Source organism: Neolamprologus brichardi, chromosome 6 (assembly GCF_056152115.1).
Source record: "Neolamprologus brichardi isolate AB-2024 chromosome 6, ASM5615211v1, whole genome shotgun sequence".
In the NCBI taxonomy this organism is placed as follows: Eukaryota; Metazoa; Chordata; class Actinopteri; order Cichliformes; family Cichlidae; genus Neolamprologus; species Neolamprologus brichardi.
The window spans coordinates 17,880,423-17,904,294 of record NC_142109.1 but is presented as its reverse complement, the minus strand read 5'-3'; the positions used below and the strand labels follow the sequence as shown (position 1 = coordinate 17,904,294).

General features: G+C 43.1%; 1 protein-coding gene across 2 annotated transcripts; it reads left to right on the top strand.

The window, feature by feature from the left end:
• Nucleotides 1-694: 694 nt before the first annotated feature.
• si:dkey-117m1.4 (uncharacterized) lies at nt 695-22,537 on the top strand. 2 transcript variants are annotated; one of them, XM_006787204.3, is made up of 9 exons: nt 695-836; nt 8,992-9,086; nt 9,386-9,467; nt 9,860-10,229; nt 13,455-13,526; nt 15,492-16,645; nt 17,871-18,700; nt 18,858-19,094; nt 20,694-22,537. In XM_006787204.3, the coding sequence occupies exons 1-9, from the start codon at nt 742-744 to the stop codon at nt 20,945-20,947; spliced, it is 3,189 nt and encodes a 1,062-aa protein (XP_006787267.1). In that variant the 5' UTR covers nt 695-741; the 3' UTR covers nt 20,948-22,537. The 2 variants fall into 2 exon arrangements, with proteins under 2 accessions (XP_006787267.1, XP_006787268.1); XM_006787205.3 differs by lacking the exon at nt 13,455-13,526.
• Nucleotides 22,538-23,872: the final 1,335 nt, after the last annotated feature.

The following is a 23,872-nucleotide window of genomic DNA, read 5'->3' as shown; positions in this document are numbered from 1 at the left end:
TGAAACCCCAGCAGACAAGATGGGATTATATCATAATAAGTTCTTAGCAATCACCTTTTTTTCTGCTGAGACTATAGCAATATTGTCCTAATAATTATATTTAATTATGTCTTTATAAATATAATAAATACTACTTAAATTTTAAAGGTCATATTATTATTGTTGTTATTATTATTATCCGTAATAGTAGTAGTAGCATTATTATTCATCCATTCAGAAGTTGGTCACTTTGCAGTATAGCTTCTTTTGTAAACCCGTAGATAAAAAGGGAGTGCAAAAGTGAGTAAAACAGTCTTATAAGTATGTTATATTTTCTTTTGTTTGAATAAATAACATGGAACTATATTTTTCTTTTAATTTATTTTGCAGTTCTCTCGTTTCAAGAGCTAATCACGCTTCTGAGAAACGGTCTACTTTTTCATCTGCTTGCTGGGCGCATCCATTTTCCCGTAGGGGTGGCCCACATCACCCTATTTAGTGAGCGATACGATATTTAACATTTTCTTGTTGTGAGGAAATTTAAACACTCGTTTAGTGAAATCGTGTCTTGGTGCGATGTTTGCCGACTGGGGAGCCGTGACAGACCACAGCAGGTCGTGTTTTAGCAGCCGTTGCACCCCTTCACCGAGTCGCTGTGGGAGCGTCTGGAATAACCTTGGTGTGAGCCAGCTGAGAGGCTGGAGAAGAGAGCGAGAGGCTGAACGGTGAGGCGGCCGAAGATCAGCGATTGCTGGCGTGAACATGGCGGAGACTGTACGCTCACTCTTCGAGTACCGGGACCCGCACAGCCTGGATAGCGACGGAGAGGGAGTGAAACCAGCACCAGCACCACGGGGGTGAGAGAGCCCGTTAACTATGAAATACAGGCTTTTAATAGTTTAAAAAAGAAACTGCTTTAACATACTGTTTTCCTACCCGTGACAGCTAGAGTCGGGTGGGTGTGTGCGCGCATGTACGCGTGAGGGTGTTTTGATGCAAGTAAAGTTACATTTACAGGTCATTCGTCGAGTTTGTCAGTGAGTGAACGTCCACTTGAGAGAAATTACACGAGAAACTCGCGTGTTTGTTTCGTTGTTACCTTGTTTTTTCCACCGTTAATTCCACCTTACAAAGCGGCTCCAAAGAGGGGTGTGCGTGCGTGCGTGAGCGAGCGTGCGACTGTTGTGTCTGACAGTGAATTTACCCACTGAAGAAGCTGTGTGTGTATGTGTGTGTGTGTGTGCGATAAGTGACAGAGTGAAGAATAATTAGCACAGACACACAGTTTCAGCTACAGTAACAACGCATGCACCACACACTTGTTACTTTTCCAGGTACACGGGGAAAGATGGAGGTTAATAGTACGTTCTGTGTTAGAGTGTGCATAACAAAAGTTTTCAGCACCACAATCCCACTGCTCACTGTCACAAAGTTATAAAAATGCTGGAATTAGTGTACTGTCAAAGCTGCCCTGTGTGTATCTCTCTGTGTAAGTGCGCCTGTGTGTAGGGCGCGCTCTCGTGTGTGTGTGTGTGATTGTGTGAGAGAAAGACACACACACGCATAGGGAGGGGAGAGAGCGTGAGAGAGAAAGGAGCAGCTCTGTGTGTGTGTGTGTGTGTGTGTGTGTGTGTGTTAGAGCAGAGGAAGGAGGAGGGAATGTGTGTGTGAGGGATGGGAGGGGGAGAGAGTGTGTGCGTGACAGTGTGTGTGTGTGTGTGTGAGAGAGAGTGAGACAGAGATGAGGAGTGGGAGGGGGAGCACAGTGTGCAAGGAGTGTGTGACAAAGAGAACAGGAGTGTGTGTGTGTGTGTGTGTGTTTGGTGGTTGAGGGAATGAGTAAGTGTGTGTATGTTGGGAAGACAGGGGTGTGTTTGAAAGAAGAGAAAATGTGTTTTAAATGTGTTTTTCAGAGTGTGTGTGTGTGCTTTGTGTGTCTAGTTGTTTGTGAGTGTGTGTGCGACTGAAATAGAAAAATAGAAACTAATTTGTGTGTGTGTGATGGGGGGGTAAATAGAGAGTGGGGCATGAAAGGTGTGTCTACGGTGAGGCACAAGAGAGGGACAGAGACAGAAAGGATTGTGAGACTGTGAAGGACATGTGTGTGTGAGTGTGTACGTGAGAGGAGCATATAAAAAGTGTATGTGTGTGTTTTGGTGTGTAACTGTGTGTGTGTGTGTGTGTGAAAGAGAGAGAGAGACAGAGATAGAGGGGAAGTGTGTTAGAGGCACAGAGAAGGGGAGGGGAGAGTGTGTTTGCGCATACGTGTGTGTTAGGAGAGTGGGGGAGGGAATGTGAGTGTTTGTTTGTGCGTTCATGTGTGTGTGTGTGTGTGTGTGTGAGAGAGAGAGAGACAGTGTAGGGAAGTGTGTGTGTGTGAGAGAGAGAGAGCAAGCACGAAGGACTGTGTTTATGTGAAACCAAGGAGTGTGTGGGTTTCAGTGTGTTTTTAGTAGGGATAACAATCACATGTGTGACTGGTAAAGAGTGTGTTGGCTAGTTGTTTAGGATTGTGTTAATTGTGCATGTTGTCTTAAGAGTAAACATTATTTTTGGGAGGTGTGTGTGAGAGATGGTGCAGAAAGTAGTGAGGGAGAGAAAGTGTGTGTCTTTAAGAAACTGAGGTGTGTGTGTGTGTGTTGGTGATGAGCAGAGGGTGGGGTGGGGGGTGGGATGGGGGTTAGAGAGGGAGAGTGTGTGTGTGTCAAAGAGGAGAAAGCTAGAGAAGATGGAGGGTGTGTGTTGCACACAGAGAGACAGCACACAGTGAGTGAGTGAGTGTGTGTGTGTGTGTGTTTAAGAGAGAGAGAGCAGGAGAGAGAGAGAGAGAGGAAAAGAGAAGGGAGGGTGTGTGACAGGGTGAGGATGTGCATGCGTGTGTGTATATGTGTGTGTGTGTGTGTGTGTGTGTGCGCATTCACTTGCATGCGTGCAAGCTTTTGAAACAGCAGGGGAGGGTGAGTTTAAGTGTGTGCTGTGTATGTGTGTGTCTTGGAAACTGAAAAAGAAGGCTTGGTAGCTGCATATGCTGCGTGTGTGCGTTTTCTGTGTTTGTGTATTTGTTCTGGTAGGAGAGGTGTGTGTGTGTGTGTGTGTTCGTCCGTCTGTGAGTGTGTGTGTTTGTTCTGCAGTCAGTAAGAAAGGGAGGGGTGTGTGTCAAGGGGGAGACAGACACAAGGTTTGTGTGTGTGTCTGTATGTGTGTGTAGCTCCTAGACAAGGGCAGTATGTTTGTGTGTGTCATACAGAGGGAAGGAGAGTGTTTATGCATCTACTTTGTTTATGAAAGAGGAAAGGACAGTGTGTGTATGTGTGTGCATGCTCAAAGGAAAAGTATGTTGATGTGTGTGTGTGTGTGTGTGTGCCTTGTGTGGGTGGTATGGTATATGTGAGAAGGGGGAGGAGTGTGTGTGTGTGTGTTTGTATCTCTTTTATTATTGAGGATTCTGTGTGTGTGAGTGTGTGTTGGAGAGAGAGAGAAAATATTCTGCATGAAGGACAGAGTATACGTGAGGCTTTATTGAGTGAGTTTGTGCATGAGTGTGTGTGAGATTGTGCATAATCCAAATGTATGTGGAGCGCAGAAACAGTTGCGTGACAAGAGGTTGTGTGTCTTTGCATCTGCCAGCACACGTACTATTTGTTTGTTTGTGGCTGAGAAAGAATAATGGGTCTGATGGAACATGTGTGTATGCGTGCCGTACAGTGGAGGAGAAAATAAATTGTAGCAGATATGCATGAGTTTGAGAATCTGTAATGTACAGATTGAATGCGTGCGTGCTTGCTTTTGTGTGTGTGTAAATGAGGGAAAAAGTGTGTGTGTGTCAGAGATGGAACATGAGACTGTGGGTTTGGTTATTTGAGAGAAACTGAGCGCTGGGGAGAGAGAGAGAGTGTGTGTGTGCTTCACTGAGCTTTTCTATGTGTGTGTGTGTGTGTGTGAGTGTGTGTGTGTACACATGTGAGCTTTGGCGAGAGGGGGAGGGGTATGTGTGTGTGCGTGCATGTGAGCTTGGCTAGAGAGAGAGGATATTTGTGTGCACTTTGTGTGTATGTGTGTGTGTGTCAGAGAGTGAGTGTGTTTGCGTGCCTGTAAGCCTGAGAGGGAGGGGTGTGTGTGTGAGTGCGTGTGTGTGAGCGCCTGTTTGCGTGCCTCGGTGTATGTGTGTGGGTGTGTGTGTTTGTGCATGCATGTGGACTAGGGAGGGGGAGGGATGAGTGTGTGTATGTGTGTGTGTGTGTGTGTGTGTGTGTGTGTCCGCGCACATGTGGACTCTATGAGCTCTGTGTCTGTATGTGTGCTCACGCATATGTGGGTCTTGAGTATGGACTTGTTTGTGTACTTGTGCATGCATGTGGGTTGGCGAGAGGTGTGTGTGTGTGTTGGGAGTGAAGGAGGGAGAGAAGAATGAGAGAATCGATTGAGAGGGTGAGACAGGAATGGAGGGAGATATCGAGGGGTCAACTCACCGAAGAAGTGGAGGTGAGACAGATTTGGTTGGCGAGAAAGTTCCCAGAAACTCAGTGAACCAGAACTGAATACACAGGCAGACGCTCAGAAGACCCAAAATAATCCAGCAAAATATAAATGGAGAAAAACTTTGGTTTTCTGGGAATAAGCTGCTAACCTGTTGGGAAGCTAAACCTGTCTGTCCTTTCTTTCTGGCAGTATGTAGGCATCACTGCAGAGTCCCCCATGACTGCAGTCATATTCTGATAAGCTATAACTTCATCATGCTGTTGTTATTCTCACGTCGTTATTTAATCATCCGTTTTAGTTACCAAGTATCAAGGGTGTAACGATATTTGCTTCTTTGACTTTGTTTGCTTCAGCGCGCCCTGCGATCCACATAATTGCTGTCTGAAACTGCACCACATGAGGCCAGATTGAAGCGTTTTTTTTTGGGAGCGCACTACCTGTTTTTTTTGTTTTTTTAAAATACAGGCTGTTTGTCAACTACAGCGTGAACGCAGAGTTAGCCATCACAGCTGGGCACATAAAGTGCGATTTCTACTCATTTTTTTTATTATGTGTTAACTCACTCCCCATTTTAACAAAAAAATTAACCCTTCTGTACATCCATAACCTGCAAGTGTTCTGCAATTTTTTAAATTCAGTTTTATTTATTTAATGCGAAATCACAACAACAGTTGCCTTAAGGGGCTTGATGTTGTAAGATGAATACTATAATACAGGTCAGGGCAGTATAATGTATTGTGGCTCCTTAATTTAATCACAATCACAATTATTTTGGTCAGTATTAAGATCAATGGAATTATTTAGGAGTTCTCACTGACTTTGAATAAATAGTGGATTTGTTCAAATTTCAACTATAATGTAAGTGAGCTAAAGTGCCGCAGCCAAGGAATGAATTTGCCGGTACAAGTAAAGGAGACAGCAAAGCGCCAAAATAGTCGTTTTATCTCACTTATATTGCTTTCGTGAATGAACAGTTTAATTGATTGCACAATCCTAGCGCACTCTTATTTTAAGCATAACAATTCCTGTAAAATGTATTCAGATTAAAGCAGATGGCCGAGTTCTCATGCTTACAAAAAAACAGAAAAGTCATAAATTTGTAACTCTGTTATACTGAGAGTACAGGTGCTATTTGTACAGTGTACCTAGATCATTTATTTTCTCTTTCTTATGATATGTCAGCAGTTGAATGCCGTAAGCGACAAAAATAAAACTATGACCTTACATGCTGTGATTTTATTTTAATTTTGTTTCGTTTTTGGAAAACTCCTGTTGAATGAGTCTGTAAGAGTTTTGGAAAAGCCTAGCTAGTTTTTTACGCTACGTCCGATTGATCGAATATGTTTTGAGAACATGTGTGTCCGGCTCAAATTTTGAATATTTGGTTATTAAGCTAAGCGTATTAATTGTCAGTGTGCGACATAACACAGCAGAGTGTTGTCACAAAGCACGTGTGGGTTGCTGGTTTTCACAGAGGATGTTATTATTGTAACGACTGGTCGGCCGCACGGTCATGTGGCTTTTTAAATTCTGTGATAAGTTGAAGAGCACAACTGTTGTGGAGGAGACGTTTTGGCTTTCACGCACGTTGAAACGCTCTATTGTGATTTGTTGGTGATTACCGGGTTGTTTCTCTTCTTTTTCAGATTTATTTGCAAATCAGGGTTTGTGTGTTTGTTTGGCACAGGCACAGGGAAGCTTAACAAGAGGAGGGGAGAAAATCTACATATGTGAGTGCAAATGAAGGCGCTCAGTCTTGTTTTACACTATCATAAACACACAGACATGTGCACACAGTATCATGAGATGGGAGTGGAGTGGATCAATAGAAAGACAGTGGGTCTGGTTGATATCTCCTCAGTGACTGTCCTCCCCTCCCTCTGTTCTGTCTCTGTATTATTTTTCTCATTTGCTCCCTTTTCCTACTTTTCTCCCTCTCTGTTTCCTACTGCTTCAGATTTTTCCTTTCTAGCCCTTTTTCCCTTCATCTTCTGTTTTTTTTATTTCACTCTCTCTTGTCTGCATGCAAACACACACACACAGACTCACACACACACACACACATGCACGCACTGACAGTAATGAACACTTCAAAATCCAAAGCACGATCTTCCTATGGCCTAGTTTTAAAAGCCTCCAATGTCATGTGAGTGAAAAATAGACTGACGGAAAACAATATTGAGATGTGTGGTAACAGAACTAGCCCAGATTCTGCAGAGGCAGAATCAGTTTGGCTCTTGTGAGTTTGGCTGTTTTGGCATTGGATTTACTCTGAAGAAGATAATCTCACACGGCCATACTGGGCTCTCACAGGTGGCGGCATTCGGGCTCCACGGGGGTAATGGCACTCTCTTTAGTTTTGATCCGGGGGTCTCGAGTCCAAACACTCACAAGATGGCAGGCTCTTACTATGATTGATACAGTCATTATGTGTTGTATGTTGATTTGTCTCAGTTTAGTTTATTATGGCTCCTTGACACTCAACAGTACTTAAACTGTATTTATTTATTTACTGAATCTTTTTCTGGGGGAGGAAAGTGGCGGGCTGATTAGGATAATGTGGTATTTTCTAATTTAATGGCAAGTTTTATTCAAATTAAATATCACTTTGACCAGTGGGATTTTTTCCTTTACTTTAAACAATAATAAACCCCACATCCCATGCTACAGCCATTTTCACACGTGCAATGCAGGCCTGAACGCAGATTTATCAGACAGGGTGAATGTGAGAACGCAAATGTCAGAGGCACTGGGATCAGACACTGGCGGGTCTTTAACCTAGTAGCTCCTTACTACAAAGTCTTATGTGTAGCTGGATTATTCGAACATTGTCTCAGTCTGCAGCCGTTTACCCCCAATGAGCAGGCGTTCTGTGCTGCCTATTGCATGCTCCACACCGCCTCACCTAAAACCACACAGCGTATTATCAGTAGTGTGAATGCGTCTGTTTCCTGCTACACGTGAGAAAGGACGGCTGGTTAAAATACCCTGACCATATTTGAAAGTGTTGCAAGTTCATTTGTGAAAATTTGTGACTTAAATTTAGTAAATTTTCATGTTTTCACACATGCAGTGCAGCCCAGATGGAGGTGCATGTAAGAATGCAGCAGTCTCAATAGCTTTTTACTATAGACTCCGCATTATGTCTGATAACACACAGAACAATGTCTCAGATAATACTAATGCCATTCACACACTTTTAATTATAGGACTGTGGGAATGGGAGTAATATGTCCTTCCTCCCGCATGTGGCAAGTGATTGATTATTGATTATTTCAAGTAGTGAGAAACAGTCCAGTGAAGACTATCTGCTGTTGTGTGTTACACATGAGAAAGTGTCCTACGTTCATGTGTGAAAGTGGCTTACATCTGTAATTTGTGGTTAGTTTTTCACTCTGTTTCTGATATGAAGTACACCCGAAAGTTTTTGAATCCTAAAAGTGCTGTTGGTGCAGTTCTGGATGCATGGTAACGTGCATGCTGTGCACATGATGGGACAATCCCAGTGCTGGCATCAGACAAATCCACTGATCAACAGGTGGTGCTAATGAGCCAAGAACAACAACAAGACCGTAGTGATTAATGCAGGGTCTAATAATTGACAGTTTGCATGAGATACGTTTTGTACGTGTTACTTTTTGTCTTTGTGGCCCCCTTCCACTACAGAAAAATCAAAGATTGAAAAAGCAGCATTAGAAACGCATCCATTTGCCGCAGTGGACAGTTTTCATTGTTTTCAGCACTAAGTTTCACTGAACTACAGAGAGCTCTTTGTATGTTGTGACTGAAGTCTTCTCCATTGAAAGTATCAAAGCTGGATGTGATGTCATTGATTGTTCTCGTCATCACCAGTTCAGTGTTTTGAACCTGCATGTGACGAGAGAGGTGCAGGTCTGACTGTGAACCTTCGTGCTCATTGGTTAATTACTAATTAGTCTTTCACACTGTCTGTGGTCTTCTCCGAGGGCTGCACAAACAGGGGTAGGCCACATATTTTTGACACTGCCCCCTAGTGACAGCACACAGGCACAACATGTATACCAACCCGTATCTGGAAAGCTGTGAAGGTCAGTGAAGTATAATGAATATAATATAAGGATGGCTAGCTGCTAATTACTGGGGATGTATTTGCCCCTTAATTAAAACGTATTTGTTGCTCTCTGAGCCCTCTTTAATTTCTGAACCTGAATTGTGAGAAAAGACGATTATGTCCTCTTTGCCAAGAGTTTTGTTGGACTTGGACTGAGCGACTTCCTCCGAGTCAGTCAGTGCAGATCGTGTAAAATCCTAAACTCTACTAGATTTTCCTGTTGTTCCAGTCAAACACGGTGAAGAGCTGTTTAAATAACCATTTTCTACTTACTGTGCATTTTTGTTTGCTGATATTGGAGTTAGCCCTCCAATGTGGTCTGCATTGATTCATTAGGTGGCTATCAGTTTATTGATCATATCTGATTGATGTGAAGTTTGGCCAGTAGGCCGATTGATTAAATGATAATTGTGTGCTTTTGTGGGTCTGTGTGTTTTCTGCAGACGCGGCTGTGGGAGGAAGAGAAAAGGGACGCCCGTGAAAGTCTTTGTAACGCCCACTGAGGAGGAGAGCGTGTCTGAACACAGGTTCAGCCCAGGTGTGTGTGTGTGTGTGTGTATTATTATTCTTACAGCAATGACCTGTGCATGTGCATGTTCATGTTTGTGTGTGATATGTGTATCTGCATCTGTTGGTGTGTGTTTGTGACTGGTGTGGGTGCAGAGCATGTGACCTAGTTTTGTGTATGTGTCTGTCTGCTTGACTGTGTATGTGCTGCTATGTGCACTTGTGTATGTGCTGCTCCAGGAGATGGGGTGATGCCCTGTGTGTGTGCCCGTGTGTTTCACTGTGTACATGTTTGTAATCCTTTTATACTGACAGTTTCTGTGCTCTCAGGTGAACGAAAGGAGGCAGGAGAGAATAAACGTCCCATGCTGGACAGTCCTTTCTACAATTCAGAGCCTGCTCCTCATCCCTGGTGAGTGTAAATTAAATAGTACTTCCTTTCCATCTTCTAGACAAAATAAATGGTGACTAACCTTCATTAATTCAACTCAGAATTCACCAATCAGAGCAGCAGCATCTGTAAACCCTGGGTGGATAAACTCCTAGCATATTTACTGTTTTTTGTATTTTTTGTAAACTTTATACATGACTCAAATGACTGATGAATTATAATAATTACTGTATATTCATTTTCTGTAAAGCAGCTACTTGTTTCAGCACTAAACACAGCTAGAAAAGCAGAAACACAACATCTTTCCAGTCCTAAGAAAGTAGGAAAAAGCACAAGGACAGAACAGAATAATAAAAACAATATTATTTTAATAAAGGTGAATTTTACTTCCAATCCTCCACCTTCTTCATCAGTGGTCCATCGGAGCAGGCTCATGACAAAGTCTCCCCCGGACTCAAGCACGGCTCCTGCTCATCCTCTACACCAGCTCTGTCTCCAGCTGCTTCCTCAGCTGCAACACCAACGCCTGTCCCCGCCCCCGCCCCAGCCTCCGCTGCTTCAGCTCAGGCCCCCTCTCTGACCCCTGCGTCCACAGCTCCAGCTGCTCCAACAGCCTCCGCTCCGGCTCCGACAGCCAGCTCTTTCCCTCCCTCCCCTAACTGCCGTATCCGAGAGGTCCACTGCGGCAACCAGGTGCGACTGGTGGTTATTGCCATTCGAGACATCACCAAGGGCGAGGAGATCACTGTGGACTACAGCCTAACCGAGTGGGGCGAGAACCTGGTCAGTGTCATGGCACATATTACATCAAGACTTTTCCCCCTTTTTCTCATCCTTAACCTCACATTAGTGCTTGCTTATATTAGAATAGAATAGAATTCAACTTTATTGTCATTGCACATGCACAGGTACAGGGCAACGAAATGCAGTTTGCATCCATCCAGAAGTGCTTTTAGTGATATAGATATATTACAATATATATTAGCAATAATACAGATATGTAAGTATATTACAGAAATGGGTCTATTATGGTATGTTATAATGTACACGGTATGAAGTATGTTATGAATATTCTATAACTATAAGTATGTACAGGCTGTAGTGAGTACAAGCTATGTACAGGCTATGAACAGGATATAAATATGAAATAAAAAAACTATACAGAAATCTGAGATATACAGTTATACAGAAATGTGAACTATGTAAGTTATAAACAGTTGTAGGATTAAAAATTATCATATGTACAGAATGATTATTTACACAGAGCTATACAGTAGTGCAGTTAAGATAAGTGAGATATGTGGATAATTTCTACAGAGGCTATAAAGTGCTAGTGGTTGAGAGTGGTGGTTCAGTCCATGTTATTATTGTGTGTATGAGGGTACAGTTGTCCATGTGTGTGTGTGTAGGTGGTTGTGGGTGTGTGTATGTCCAGTCCATGAGTTTAATGTGGGTCAGATGTCAGGAGGCAGAGTTCAGGAGTCTGACAGCTGTGGGGAAGAAGCTGTTCCGGTACCTGGTGGTCTTAGTCCGGAGGCTCCTGTAGCGCCTCCCAGGAGGGTGAAGAGTCTATGTGATGTGTGACTGGGGTCTTTGATGATTTTCCCAGCCCTTTTCAGACACCGCTTCCTGTAGATGTCCTTTATGGCAGGAAGTGGTGCTCCGGCGATGCGCTGGGCAGTTTTCACGACCCTCTGCAACGCCTTCCGGTCCGAGGCAGAGCAGTTCCCGTACCAGACTGTTATACAGTTGGTCAGGATGCTCTCGATGGTGCAGCGATAGAAGTTCACCAGGATGTCTGAGGACAGGTGGTTCTTCCTCAGAGTCCTCAAGAAGAAGAGGCGCTGGTGAGCCTTCTTGACCAGCTTGGAGCAGTTGGTCGTCCAGATGAGATCCTCGGAGATGTGGACTCCCAGGCACTTGAAGCTGCTCACACGCTCCACAGCCGTCCCCTTAATGTATATGGGTGGATGTGGGTCAGCATTCCTCCTGTAGTCCACGATGAGCTCCTTGGTCTTCTCGGTGTTAAGCAGCAGGTTGTTTCTGTCGCACCACTCAGCCAGACAATCCACTTCCTCCCTGTAGGCGGCCTCATCGTTGTCACTGATGAGGCCAATCACCGTGGTGTCATCTGCAAACTTAATGATGGTGTTGGAACCATCAGCAGGTCTGCAGTCGTGGGTGAAGAGGGAGTAGAGGAAAGGGCTCATCACACAGTCTTGTGGTACACCGGTGTTCATTGTGTCACATCAGAGGATGCAGGGGAGGGTTTGGTGATCCTGTAGTCTGTAATGGTCTGGAGTCCAGGGATACTATAGACAGTCTAACAATGCAGAAAACCTGATGAAATGTTAGTGCTTGTCGCCAAAATTTGGTTCAAGGATTGACTGCTTTTTTCCAGTGTTTATCAGTCGCTCAGGGAGAAATTAGTTTTAAAAAGGTCTCCTCGTCAATAGTAGCCAGGATAGACCACAACACAGTGCAGCCACAGGACATTTTGTTTTGATTGAGCGTAGCTGCTCATGTTTTCTTTCTCTTTACAGCTCAATCATCTACTTAGCCAAACCTATAACAAAACAGTGTTTTTATGCCTACATAAAAGAAAACTCCCGCAAAAAAAGATCGGGGCTCACCCCAAAGGAAAACCACCACATTAAAAAAGTAATTTAGTTAAGAATGGAATAGCTTTGTATTTATCTAGTGGTCAGGCATGGCAGACTTCATTTAAATAAGGTAACACAGACTTATTATATATGGGCCAATCCTCTTTCTTACACGCAGTCACCCCCAAAGAGCCCTTTTTTTGCTAGGAAAAAGCTTCACGCTGTATGTAAAGGATGGACTGAGCCTCTGTGACATCACCTATTTGTTTGGTTTATAGTCACTGTTTTAAAGCCTCGAGCTCAGCTATGTGCATAATGAGTGAGGGGTGGATCTGACTGAGGAACTAAGGACACTGCACACTCATGCAGCTGCGTCTTGTCAATCAAATGTCAGATAGACCATAATATAGAACATGAGCCATCATGTTCATCTTAATAAGACCTAAAACTAGCGAGACCACAAATTTACCAAGAAAATGTTTATTGAGGTTATGGATCGAATGAGAAGTACTTAGAAGTACTGGACTTATTTTCGCAACTGTAAAAGTGACTCCCCCTGCTGACCATGAGAAATAACACAGGTATACAGCAGATTTTTTTTCAGCTGTGGAGACCACAGCCATCTTTTATATACACTCTTTGACTGAAACTTCCTTTTAAGCTCAGGTGGAAATTCAGTTTTAAATCCAAACCCAACCGCTGGTTGAGGATAGGTCAAGGAAAGCCATTCACACTCTGAATATCACTGATGGCTTCAGATAGGCAACCATATGTACTCACATTCTTGGATCAGCTTCAAACACGTATCCCTGTTTCACACACGCACACATACACACACTGCACACACATTAATGTTACACACACAAGCTAAGCAAGGCATGGGGTTACCATGGTGATGGTTGAGCTCCAGCTTGCTTTCTACCTATAGTGCTTAAGCAACAGTCGCCATGGTTATTGCATGACATCTGTTCTTTTAATGGATCTCATTAGATCAGATCAATTTATTCAACAGGATGATGATACCAGAATCCATTTAGGAAGATTAAATTGACAAAAATGGAGAAATTGACATCAGTGGCTGCAGTGGAGCCAAGGCGGCTCACGTTCTGTTAGACTTTTGTTATTGGTTAATTGATCTGCTCTGTACCCGGCATTCCAGCATGATTGATAATCCCATTTTAATTTCTTATGAGAAGCTGACAGTGTTTGAATGCAGGTCTGTTTGAACTTCTTTTTGCTTGGCTCGTTATTGAGACGTTTGGCGTCATAATCAACCTTTGCGCCTTGGGCCAACTGTGGAGGGCTATCCTTGTGCTCTCTGAGTGACAGCTGAGTCTGATTGTGATGGCAAACATTAATGTGCAGCGTGCTGGCTGTTTTAATGTGAGTGGTCTGTGTCCCGCAGGGTTTTCGTGGTACTGTTTCTCCCGCGCAACATGACTGCAGCTCTGACACCGAGACCAACAATATCAAAAAGGTAAAAGAAAAACACCACTTGGTTCCTAAAAGCACAAACAGTGATGTAAAAAACAAAACAAAAAAACCCTGCAGCGTTGTAATTTTTAAAGATGTAACAAGTAGACTTTGCGCAGCACATGTAGTTACTGGGTAGGAGGGGTTGTTTTTGAAGTCTACAAAGGAAAAGCCACATTAATTTTTTTAAATAGACACTTTTTGAGCACATATCCCAACATGAAAATCTCTCAGTTCAGTCATAACTTCAAGCATTACAAAATATGAAGGTGCTTTGATTAAAAGCCAGAGCTTGTCTTCATAAAATCATCCCTTAAGTTTACTTATTGAACTTTTAGATCAATAAGTAAACAAAACAAGTTGTTGTGGCAAAACTAGTCAACATGAATAAACTTTTAAATTCTATGTTGAATTCTAGGTGATGTCATTCTGCAGTTTTAGCAACAGTTAAAAGTTAAAATCTCCTTTTCCTCCATACAAAGGCACCATGGGCTTGTGGGTAGTGTAGTATTTAGATCTGTCAGCCACAGAGAAAATGTGATTTGCCAGGAACAAAAGATGAAATATTTAAAAATGACATTAAAACCAGAGGATCATTACATTAGAGTAATTTCTTGGTTGTCTATTCACATATCCCTAAATTACTTTCTAAATATGAATTAATTTTTTTCATTTAGTTAGTAGTTTTCTCTATACATTGTAAGTATTAAACGAAAGCAAAATGGGTATTTTTTATATTTTCAACTCATAAAATAATAAACTGACAATGTCGTATTACTCCTTGATGGTCACATGTTTTACTTGCATTGCTATAATAGCATTTTCTGCAAAAACACAGTAAGATAAGTAAGATAAGAGCATAGTGGAGTGTATAGTAACTGATAAATAAAAAACGTTTTTTACTACAAGCCACATTTACCCATTCACTGATTCATAAAGAGCATTATTTTATGCCTTAAGGTGCTTTTTCTATGAATCTCATACTCTCACTCCAGTGGCAATTTGAGGTTCAGCATCCTGCCCAAGTTGTTTTCCATTGCAATTGAGGAACATTTCAGTGTGGGTGGGGTTGTTATAGCAACGCGGCCAATAAGTCCATTGACGTCATTTGTATGCAACGCAAAGGCAACAGTGGTGGACATCAAGTTGATGGTACACCTGCTGCTAAACATCTGTAGCTCTACGTTGGACCACTGTTTTAGTTCGTGTGTAACAACTTCCTCTCATTGCTGGGTTTAAAAAATGGCAGGTTTGATTTTTGTAAAGAAGTCACTCCTATGACTCATTCACTGACGCCACAGTTTTGTCTCGACTTAGCTCACTTGGAACCCCGGATGAGAAGGTACTAAAACAGTACCAGGTACTACCAGTTAATGGGGAACCCTAAAAACTGAGTAGAGTCAAGTGAGTAAAACTAGTGGAAAAGAGGCTGTTGTGCCATGACAGCGTTTCACTAATCAGACTAACAAAAGTTAAACATGCCTTTAGTTGGGATATATTTAGTGAGCAGTGACATTTCAGTTTCATTGGTATAATTCTGCCAATAAGTGATATAGTGGACAGCTTTGGAAAACAGCTGTGACTTGATAGCTCTCAGTGTTTTACAGCAGTTAAAGAAGAGCTGCAGTCATGAACTAAAAGCATCTCAACTTGGCAACTTGTAGTTTTGTTTTGTTTTTTTCCTGCACATATTGATCCTCAAGGTTTTATCAGTCTTGCCTATTAAAAATTCTGTTGACTATAATGCACTTATTCAAAGCGGTTAGGATAAAAGTTAGGAATATTTTTGCAGATCTGTACAACACATATTTCTAAAGGAAAAAGAAAAAGGGTTCAAGAAGGAAATAACAAAGGTTATGAACTTCAGAAGACAACAGTTATTTGAAAGTGGACAACTTTTGTGGTAATTTTATTACTACTGTTAAAAAAAACCCTCAGGCTAACACTTGTTGTTGTTTTTCATGTGCAGGAGGAGGAACCACTCTCCCTGACCACCCAACAGCAGCAGCGGCAACAACAGCAGCAGGAATATGTCACCCCATCGTGGTCCCTCTCCCCGTCGTCCTCGCCCATCTCCCATTCAGATGCTAGTGACTCAGATGCCGGAGATGAGGACAACTCCAGCCCGCGTGGGCGTGCGATACGCCGGCGAAAGAAACGTCGAGGCACTCCTTCAAAGAAAAAGACCCCCCATCGGACCCCACCGGGGAGGCCGCCACAAGTCTCCCCATCGAGCGGTCCTCATCACAACAGTCTGTTTCCTTCATCCCATTCTTCAGCGCAGTCTTCTCCACCCTGCTCATCTTCATCCACTTCTGTATCCTCAGCCAAGCCTGTGTTCAAACCTCCAGGTCCTTTGGCTTCCAACACTACAGGCAGTGTCACCGCGAATGTCTCCAGAGGAGGAGTTTCCATAGACTCCATGCGCCAAACCTGCGAGTACTGTGGACGCCACTTCCGCTCCCTGGGCCGCCACTTAGATAAACACCATGCTCATCAGCCCGATGTTTGCTCCGCACTCGTCGAGCGCTACACGCAGATGCCCCGTCTGCAGGCACAGAACTCGAACCCAGCCTCAGCTCACACGCACACCCAGCAACGCTCGAAATTGTCACACGCTACAGGACAGAGCCGCGGTTCAGATCTAGCACCAGGCAGCGTTCAGGATCTCTCCATGTCTCCGCCCACTCTCATGTCAGGTAACCAATCCCCTGCTCCCTCCAGTAGAAACTCCACCCCTCCTGTTCTGACTCCTCCACGAGGACAGAATGCAGTGCCGGTGTCGGTGCTTAAGAGGAGCCCGCCTCCTGTGGCTCTGACGCAGTCCAAGAAGGGAGCGATGAGGAAGCTTAAGAAAGAAAGGCAGGTGGAAGAGGAGGAGGAAGGCATGGATGAAGATGAAGAGGATGTGGAGGTTGTGGAGGTGAAGAGACCAATAGACGAGGATGAAGTAGAGCTGGTGTGCCCTCAGTCCTTCAGCACCAAGTTGGCCAAAGAGATACAGCCACCAAAAGAAGAGGAGGATGAGGAAGAAGAGGAAGAGGAGGAAGAGGAGGAGGAAAATGGGGTGATGGAGGTAGAAGATGAAAGTGGGACAGAAGATAAGGAAAAGGACTTGCTGAGGTAACTTAGTCAGTGAATGAGTTGTAAAGGTTAAGGGCGTTACACACTGAACACATTGCGTAAACAAAATTCAGAAGCTGACATGAAGCGATGATGAACTCACAACAAACTCCAAACTATTTGCCTCTGATGCCACCTAACTACACTGACAATCACAAATATTAATTATGTTGTCTGATAACACCGGCCTCCGTTTTTAATTACATTTTTCATTTACTTTCATTATTTATAAAAAAAATAGCTGGGAATTACTGAACATGCCCACAACGATCATTCACTTACAATATGATATTATTGTGATTTTTAATGTTTTGCAGTATGCCGTATAGTGACAAGTTAAACTCTGTCGGTGTCAGTTTTATCCATTAAGATGAGATTTTCAAATGTACCAACACTGTCACTAAAACCTGCCACAATGTTACCACAAGAGGAGTCAGTCTGATCTCAGCCGTATACGGCAGCTAACATAGCAATTAACTCTGTATTCATTTTTTTCTAGGATTTCTATAAATCTATAAATATAAAAGAAAACAATCACGTATCTGTTGCACTCTACATAGAAAGATATTTGTATTCACTAGAACTTTACATTTGAGCTCAGCCACCTTCCTGTTTTATATTAATATAAGCAGGGTACAACCATATGGCAGCCAGCTGAGTTGAGTCCCCTCAAGTAGTCCTCATTGACAAAGGCTCATTCAGGCTGATGCTATGGTGGAAGCCTTTCTGCATTTATAAATTAAAGAACAAATAAGTTACCTGCAAACCTTCAAGAATATCTATGAGAGTGACTGCAGTCAGTCCAAGTCAATATTTGGTTTCCCTGTATCGATACAGTATCGCCACACTATGGTGTATAGATTTATTTTTTTTTTTACCTACCCCTGTTGTGTAGCCAGATGTTTGATATTCCACCAAAACAGGTTCCTGGCACAAATTCATCAGTGTGTGTAAATAGTTTGATGAAATTGGTTTGTTTTTGACTCTCTTTAATCTAAAAACTGATCCAAACTAGACACAGCGTGGAACTTAATGACTAACTGCTTTACTCATTTTAGTTAATGCTTTATGTAGAGGTGCATTATACAAATTTATACATATATCTGGCTAACTCCTGCATGGCAGCTGGTACAGGTGCTTTGTGAAATATTTCTGTAACAGTCCTCTTAGTGAATTGTGTGAATGAATATTTTTATTAAGATCCCAATTTTCCTTTTTTTTGCAGTGGTTCGGGGCGTCACCACATGCTGCCCCTGCTCTCCTCCCTGTCCTCTCTGGTGCTGTACCTCCGCCGGCTGCAGCACTCGGCCTTCTTGTCTCTCTCTCGCCAGCTGCAGTCTGCCGAGGCATGGCGCCTCCTCTGCCACTCCAGCCTGGCGCTCCTTATCCTGTATAACCGGCGGCGTGAGTGTGAGGTCTCTAAGCTGTCCATCAGTGAATATCGGGCTCGTGTTACTCCTCAATGCCCTGTTCCTGTTCCACCTGGTGCCCCTCCAGCTCTTACCCCATTAGAGGCCTCCCTGTCGCCCTTTGAGCGCATGGTGCTTCCTCACCTTCCCAGAGTCGGAGTCCAGGGTAAACGAGGACGTGTCCAACCCCTCATCCTACCTCCTCACTGTGAGCCCTGTCTGGAGCTTCTCCTGCAGACACGGCATGATGTAGGAGTTGACCCTGCAAACCCGTACGTTTTTGCTCGACCCTACCACTCTCCTGCCACGCCATTGCGTGGCACCGATCTGCTGCGCAGCCTCGCTCGCTCCAGCGGTACCCGCAATCCCCGTGCCCTGACCCAGACGAGGGTTCGTCGACAGGTAGCGATCCTAACTCAGCTGCTGCTTCTCGGAGAAGGAGAGGAGCCTGGACAGCTTGGAGGCAGCGCTGTGGAGAGGCTCGAGCACTTCCTTGAGAGGGAGTACCACGTGACGCAGAATTGTGCTGGTATTGGCCAGGACCCAGGCCTGATGGGGAGAGTGGGCCGGGTCGTGCTGTGTGGAGAGAGGGATGGAGTACTGTTCAGAGGAATGAGCCTGAACCACATCTGTCTGGAACTGGATGGTGAGATGGATGGACCGCTCGTGAATGAGTGATGTTTTGTCCTTGGATTGTAACTTTTCTTTCAGTTTTTTGTGAATGATTGAGTGTGACTGCAGTTTATTGGAAACAAACATTTTTAACATCAGGCTGATGAAGTTCTCTTCTTTGCTCTTTTCAGTCATGTCAGGAAACTCTGCAGACTCATACTCGGAGGGAGAATCTGAAGGGGAGAATGTGAAGGAGAAGCCTGAGGTGCACGCCCCTGCTCCGGCTTTGAATCCTACACCCACCCTGCTGTATGTCAGGAAGGGCAAGAACAACGGGAGGGTCGGACGACCCAAGAAGCTCAAGAACAACCAGTTACCCCCTCCGCTTCCTCTTGACCCTCCACCCGCAAACCGCAGGAGAGGCACAGGTCAGCCTAAATCAGGTTTATTTGTGTGTCGAGTGTTACGTGCATTTGCACAATGCAATGAGATAGTTGTGTGTATACAATTTAAAAATAAAAACACTCACACCTAACAAGAAAATTGAAGCCGAATGCATTTATAACACCATTATTATAATATGAAAAGGTAAAACGAGGAAGAAAAAAGGAGGGAAAGAAACTTCACAACATGAATGGTTCAAGCTGTTTTGTTTGTCAGACAAAGTGAAGCCCAAGGTGAACTGGTGCATTTTTATCCCAGTAGGGAATGTTCACTGGTTGAATTACAGGAAATAAATGCTCAATGTTGAAGTCACAAACATTTGATGTACCAAAGGAGCCTCAAGAAGTTGAAGGTTTAGGAGGTGCAAATAATTAAGATGTTTCGTATGTGCAGTATCTTTAGCTCAGTTTTATTGGAAAATAATGGATATATTTAGGGGTTTGGGGAATGATAAAGCATAGTATTGCAAATATTGTAACAATACCGACACCAAATATTGCTACTTTATTAAAATAATAAAATTCTCCGGGAATACTACAAACAAGAGGGCATCCAACACTCAACACACTTAGCGTGTCAAAGCTATCTCCTAATTTAGAGTAACCTAATAAATCAGTCACATGAGGAAAAATAGGATGTAACCTCCTTGCATCTACAAAAATATACATAAAAGAAAATCAGCAGCTGCCTGGTAAATGTATTGATGTTTTCTTTTTCCACATTCTGGGACCAATCGCAGTTTGTGGTGACTGATTGGTTGCCCAGAGCTTGAGAGTGGTGGACAAAACCATTTTTGTTCACAAGGCGTTTGCACAGGTCACCTGATAGGAGGAGACCTTTCTGCAAACAGTCACGTCTGACTTGGACTGACTGCAAACAACCTCAGAGACTGTCAAAGGTGGCCTGGTAGCACGTAGCACAAGTGGACATGGTTGGTATCACTGCACAAAGGATGCAAAAAACACACCAAGCTGTCCCTTTTCAGGACATAATTTTTTACATAAAAATCAGTAGTGTCTTAGTTAATAGCTCCAAATAAAGAGCGATCTCAATAAACAGCAGTTGTGGAATCTGATGGGCACAAAATGTTTCTCTCAGTTTGTCACCACAGTCATTTTTTTCTCTCCAAGTTTGATTTGTTTGTTATTTTTCTGATAGAAGTGCTTCCTTCTCTAGAGCTGACTTAAGTGGTAATGAAGTGTTTCAGTTGCATCACTCCTCATTAAACAGTGTGTTGTCTGTTATGTGTGCAGTTGATAAAGAAATATTTTGTCTCTTGCCAAAAAATTAGTTGTGAGATTATTCTCTTTTAGTTAATTTACAGCACATTGTAATTTAACTGTACTGGCAGTAAATTTACAGTCGCATTAAGTTTACTTTTAGTCATATAGTTCAGAAATCTGTGGATCTTCCTGAGTTTCATCAAATGTAAACGCTCTCAGCTCTGTATTTTCTCCAGTTCAGCCATACGTTTTGTGCTCTTTTAAGACCTTTAACTGTTGAACTGTCACACTTTGATTCAGAGTACGAGCTCTAAAAAAATCATTTAACCTCTAACTCTGTTCCTCTTTTGTTCACTGCAGGAAAGCGAGGCGTTCTGAAGCGTCCCTGGTCAGAGGCTGAGCGCGCTGCAGTTGAGGAGCACCTGACCCAGAACATCAATGAGCTTCGCGTTCCCGCCAAGGCTGACTGTGAGCGCTGCCTGCAGCAGTGCCCCCTGCTGGTCAACAATCACCGCGACTGGCGAGCCATCAAGTTCTACTGCCACAACCGCATTCAGCTACTGAAGAAGAATCAGCGGCGTGAAAGCGAACCCCAGCCCCTCATTGTCTGCTGAGGGGGCGGGTTTTGGGTGGGTTGGGAGCCCGTAGGATGTTTATTTCGGTGCAGCTGATCAGAGCAGAATCTCAAATGGTACCTGCTGCCCACAAAATGCACTAATTTTGAGAGGACGGTCCTAAATTTAACACCGCTCTCTGGCAGTGCGGTTTGTTTTTGACGTGGCTTCTAATTTGGCACCTGATGGCATTTCATTTTGAGCCATACAAAAAGAAAAATTTGTGCCGCTCCATTTCAAGGTCTTAAAATTACACTAGAGTATTCGTGGTGCTCCTGGCTTTGACGGTTACAGTGGAAGTCTTGTTAAAAAGCAGTGCGCTTGGACTCGGGTGCCGTTTGAGACGTGCTGTGAGAGACCACAGCCTGTGCTGTGTTGTACATGGACATTTTTTTTCCTTCTTCTTACATGGATACACTAAACTGAAATGTAAACACAGGAGGAAACCAATCCCTACAGTGTTGTTATATGAACGTTGTGAAGTAGCATTAGTGTTTTCTGCACTCAGAGACGTTAATAGGACAAATGGCCCGCACTCGGGGGCCACACTTTCCTTCATAGCGGCTTTATAATTAGAATAGACCTAACTACTGCTAACTGAGAAGAGAATAGCCAGATATGTCCTCAAACAACCGTGTTTTTGTTTTCATACAACTGACTGTGCAATTCTGTTCGCATAATATTTGGACCTTAATTTCCATGTGAGGTACTAGATGATGAATGAGTTATGCTCTTGAAGCTACTATAACGTTTTTTTTTTATTAATTGAAATGAATCTTCATTGTGATGGAGACAATGGGTTTCATGGCAGCGACAATTAAACGGCCTGTGAATGTTGTGAAGTTCTATTTGGATACCTAAGATGTTTAGTTAAATCACAAAGAGCTGTTGTGAAGCCTGTTGTCTTTCCCGTCAACGGATACGGATAAATATTTTGCCCTGAGCAACTCTTATGTTTTAGCTATGATTTTGTGTCTTTCTGCCCATTGCACATTTTCATTCAAAGCAGTAAAAAAAGGTGCTATAGGCCAATAAGCTGGATATCACTTTATGTGTGGAGAGGAGATTTCCCTTGGTTGTGTTAAAGGTTACTTAAAAAATGGGCATTTATCAGAGGAGTGATTGTTCTGTGGCGCCACTTTTGTTGCATTGTCTGTCTTGTCCTTTTCAATGGCTAGAGCTCCTCCTCCTCTTTCTCTGTCCTTTCCCGGCCACACTACACAGTTTGCAGCTCGACCAGATTTTTATTTTTCAGTGTTGCTGGAAATCTGTGTCCATCAGAGTAAAACCTCCATAAAACCTCAAAATGGATACTTGAAGTAATTTAAACCTTTTGCAGAATCTTTGACCTTATCTCGCTCTAGCCTTGCCAGTTACATTGTACATAACAAATATATTATCATTGAGCTAACTGGTTGTTTGTGCTAGGCATTATGTAGCTTTCTCCATTTACAAGGTGTTGCTATCTGTACATAAGGCAGTTTTGTAAATACTCTACAGAGAAACAAAGAAAAAACACAATGTATGACATGCCTTGGTTATTGTGTTATGTTTTTTCTTTTTTATAAGTCTTATAAAAACTTAAAGATCTATGATTTGTGTTGTGGTTATTTAAAAAGCTGAAGTGTTTTATTCTGTTGGAAAAGAAACACTAGAAACACTAATGTCACTGGGTCTTAACTCAATGAAACACCTACACTTACAGGCCACTTAAGCACAGTAGTGTGAAAAAGTGATTGCACCCTTCCTGAGTTCCTGTTGTTTTCCATGTTTGTCTCACTCAAATGTTTCAGATGAAATGAATTTAAATATTACACAAAGATAACACAAGAAGGTGTTTATAATTATGGGGGGGGGGGGGGGGGGGGGGAATCCAAACCTACTTGGACCCGTGTGAAACCTAATAACTGGTTGGGCCACCCTTAGCAGCAACAACTATAATCAAGAGTTTGTGATAACTGGCAGTGAGTCATTGGCAATGAACTGCCTTTATAAGGTCATGCCACAGCAACTCAATTGGTTTCAGGTCAGGACTTTGACTAAGCTGCTCCAAAGGTTTTTAACTGTTGGTATGACGTTAGTTTTCTGAAAAGCTGGAAAAACGTTGCCTTGTCTGATGAGTTTGAGTTTCTGCTGTGACATTCAGATGGTAGGGTCAGAATCTGGTGTAAACAGAGCACTGTTTATTTTTATGTATTTATTTTTCGCTTGTCCCGTTTGGTTCTTTTGCCATCAGAATTATTGTCTAAAAGCAAAGAAAGATGCCCAACAGATTTACTTTACCAAATGGACCATCCCGGCCTTGCCGTATTGGTCTATTTGATTCATCTTTGCTTTTATTGTTTATTTTATTTTATTTTTGCTTGCTACACACGGGAAAGACATGAGGGGGGGGGAGAAAGAAAGAGGGAAAGAAAAACAGTGGGGAAGAGGAACGGTGATAAAGGGCAAAAAGCAAAAACCAACAAAACAAACAGATAAAAAATACATATATCAATCACCTGGATCACCTGTTGAGAAAGAGAAAAAAAGCAAAAAAACAGCAATCATCGCGATGATCTATGTGAATATAACAGTAAATACTAAATATTGAATATTATTGTGCCACACGTTGGATCGACAGCGCACAGTGTGCTTTGAGGTAGGAGCCAAAAAGGGTGTAGTTTGTGTCTGTGAGCACCTGTGTGTACACCTGTGAGCATGAGTGTGCTTGTATTAAAAAGGTTCCTTCATGTAATGATCTGCTAGAGGGTGTGGGGAGCCACAGCCCCGTCCTCCAGGGCATGAAGCAGGTATGGGGGAGATCCAAGCCCCAGACATCCAGAGACCCTCAGAGCACAAGAGACCAAGGAAGACCAACGGAGGGGCAGCTATGCCACTCTCCCGGAGCACTGTTTAAATTCCACAACCTACCTGAGAAATGTT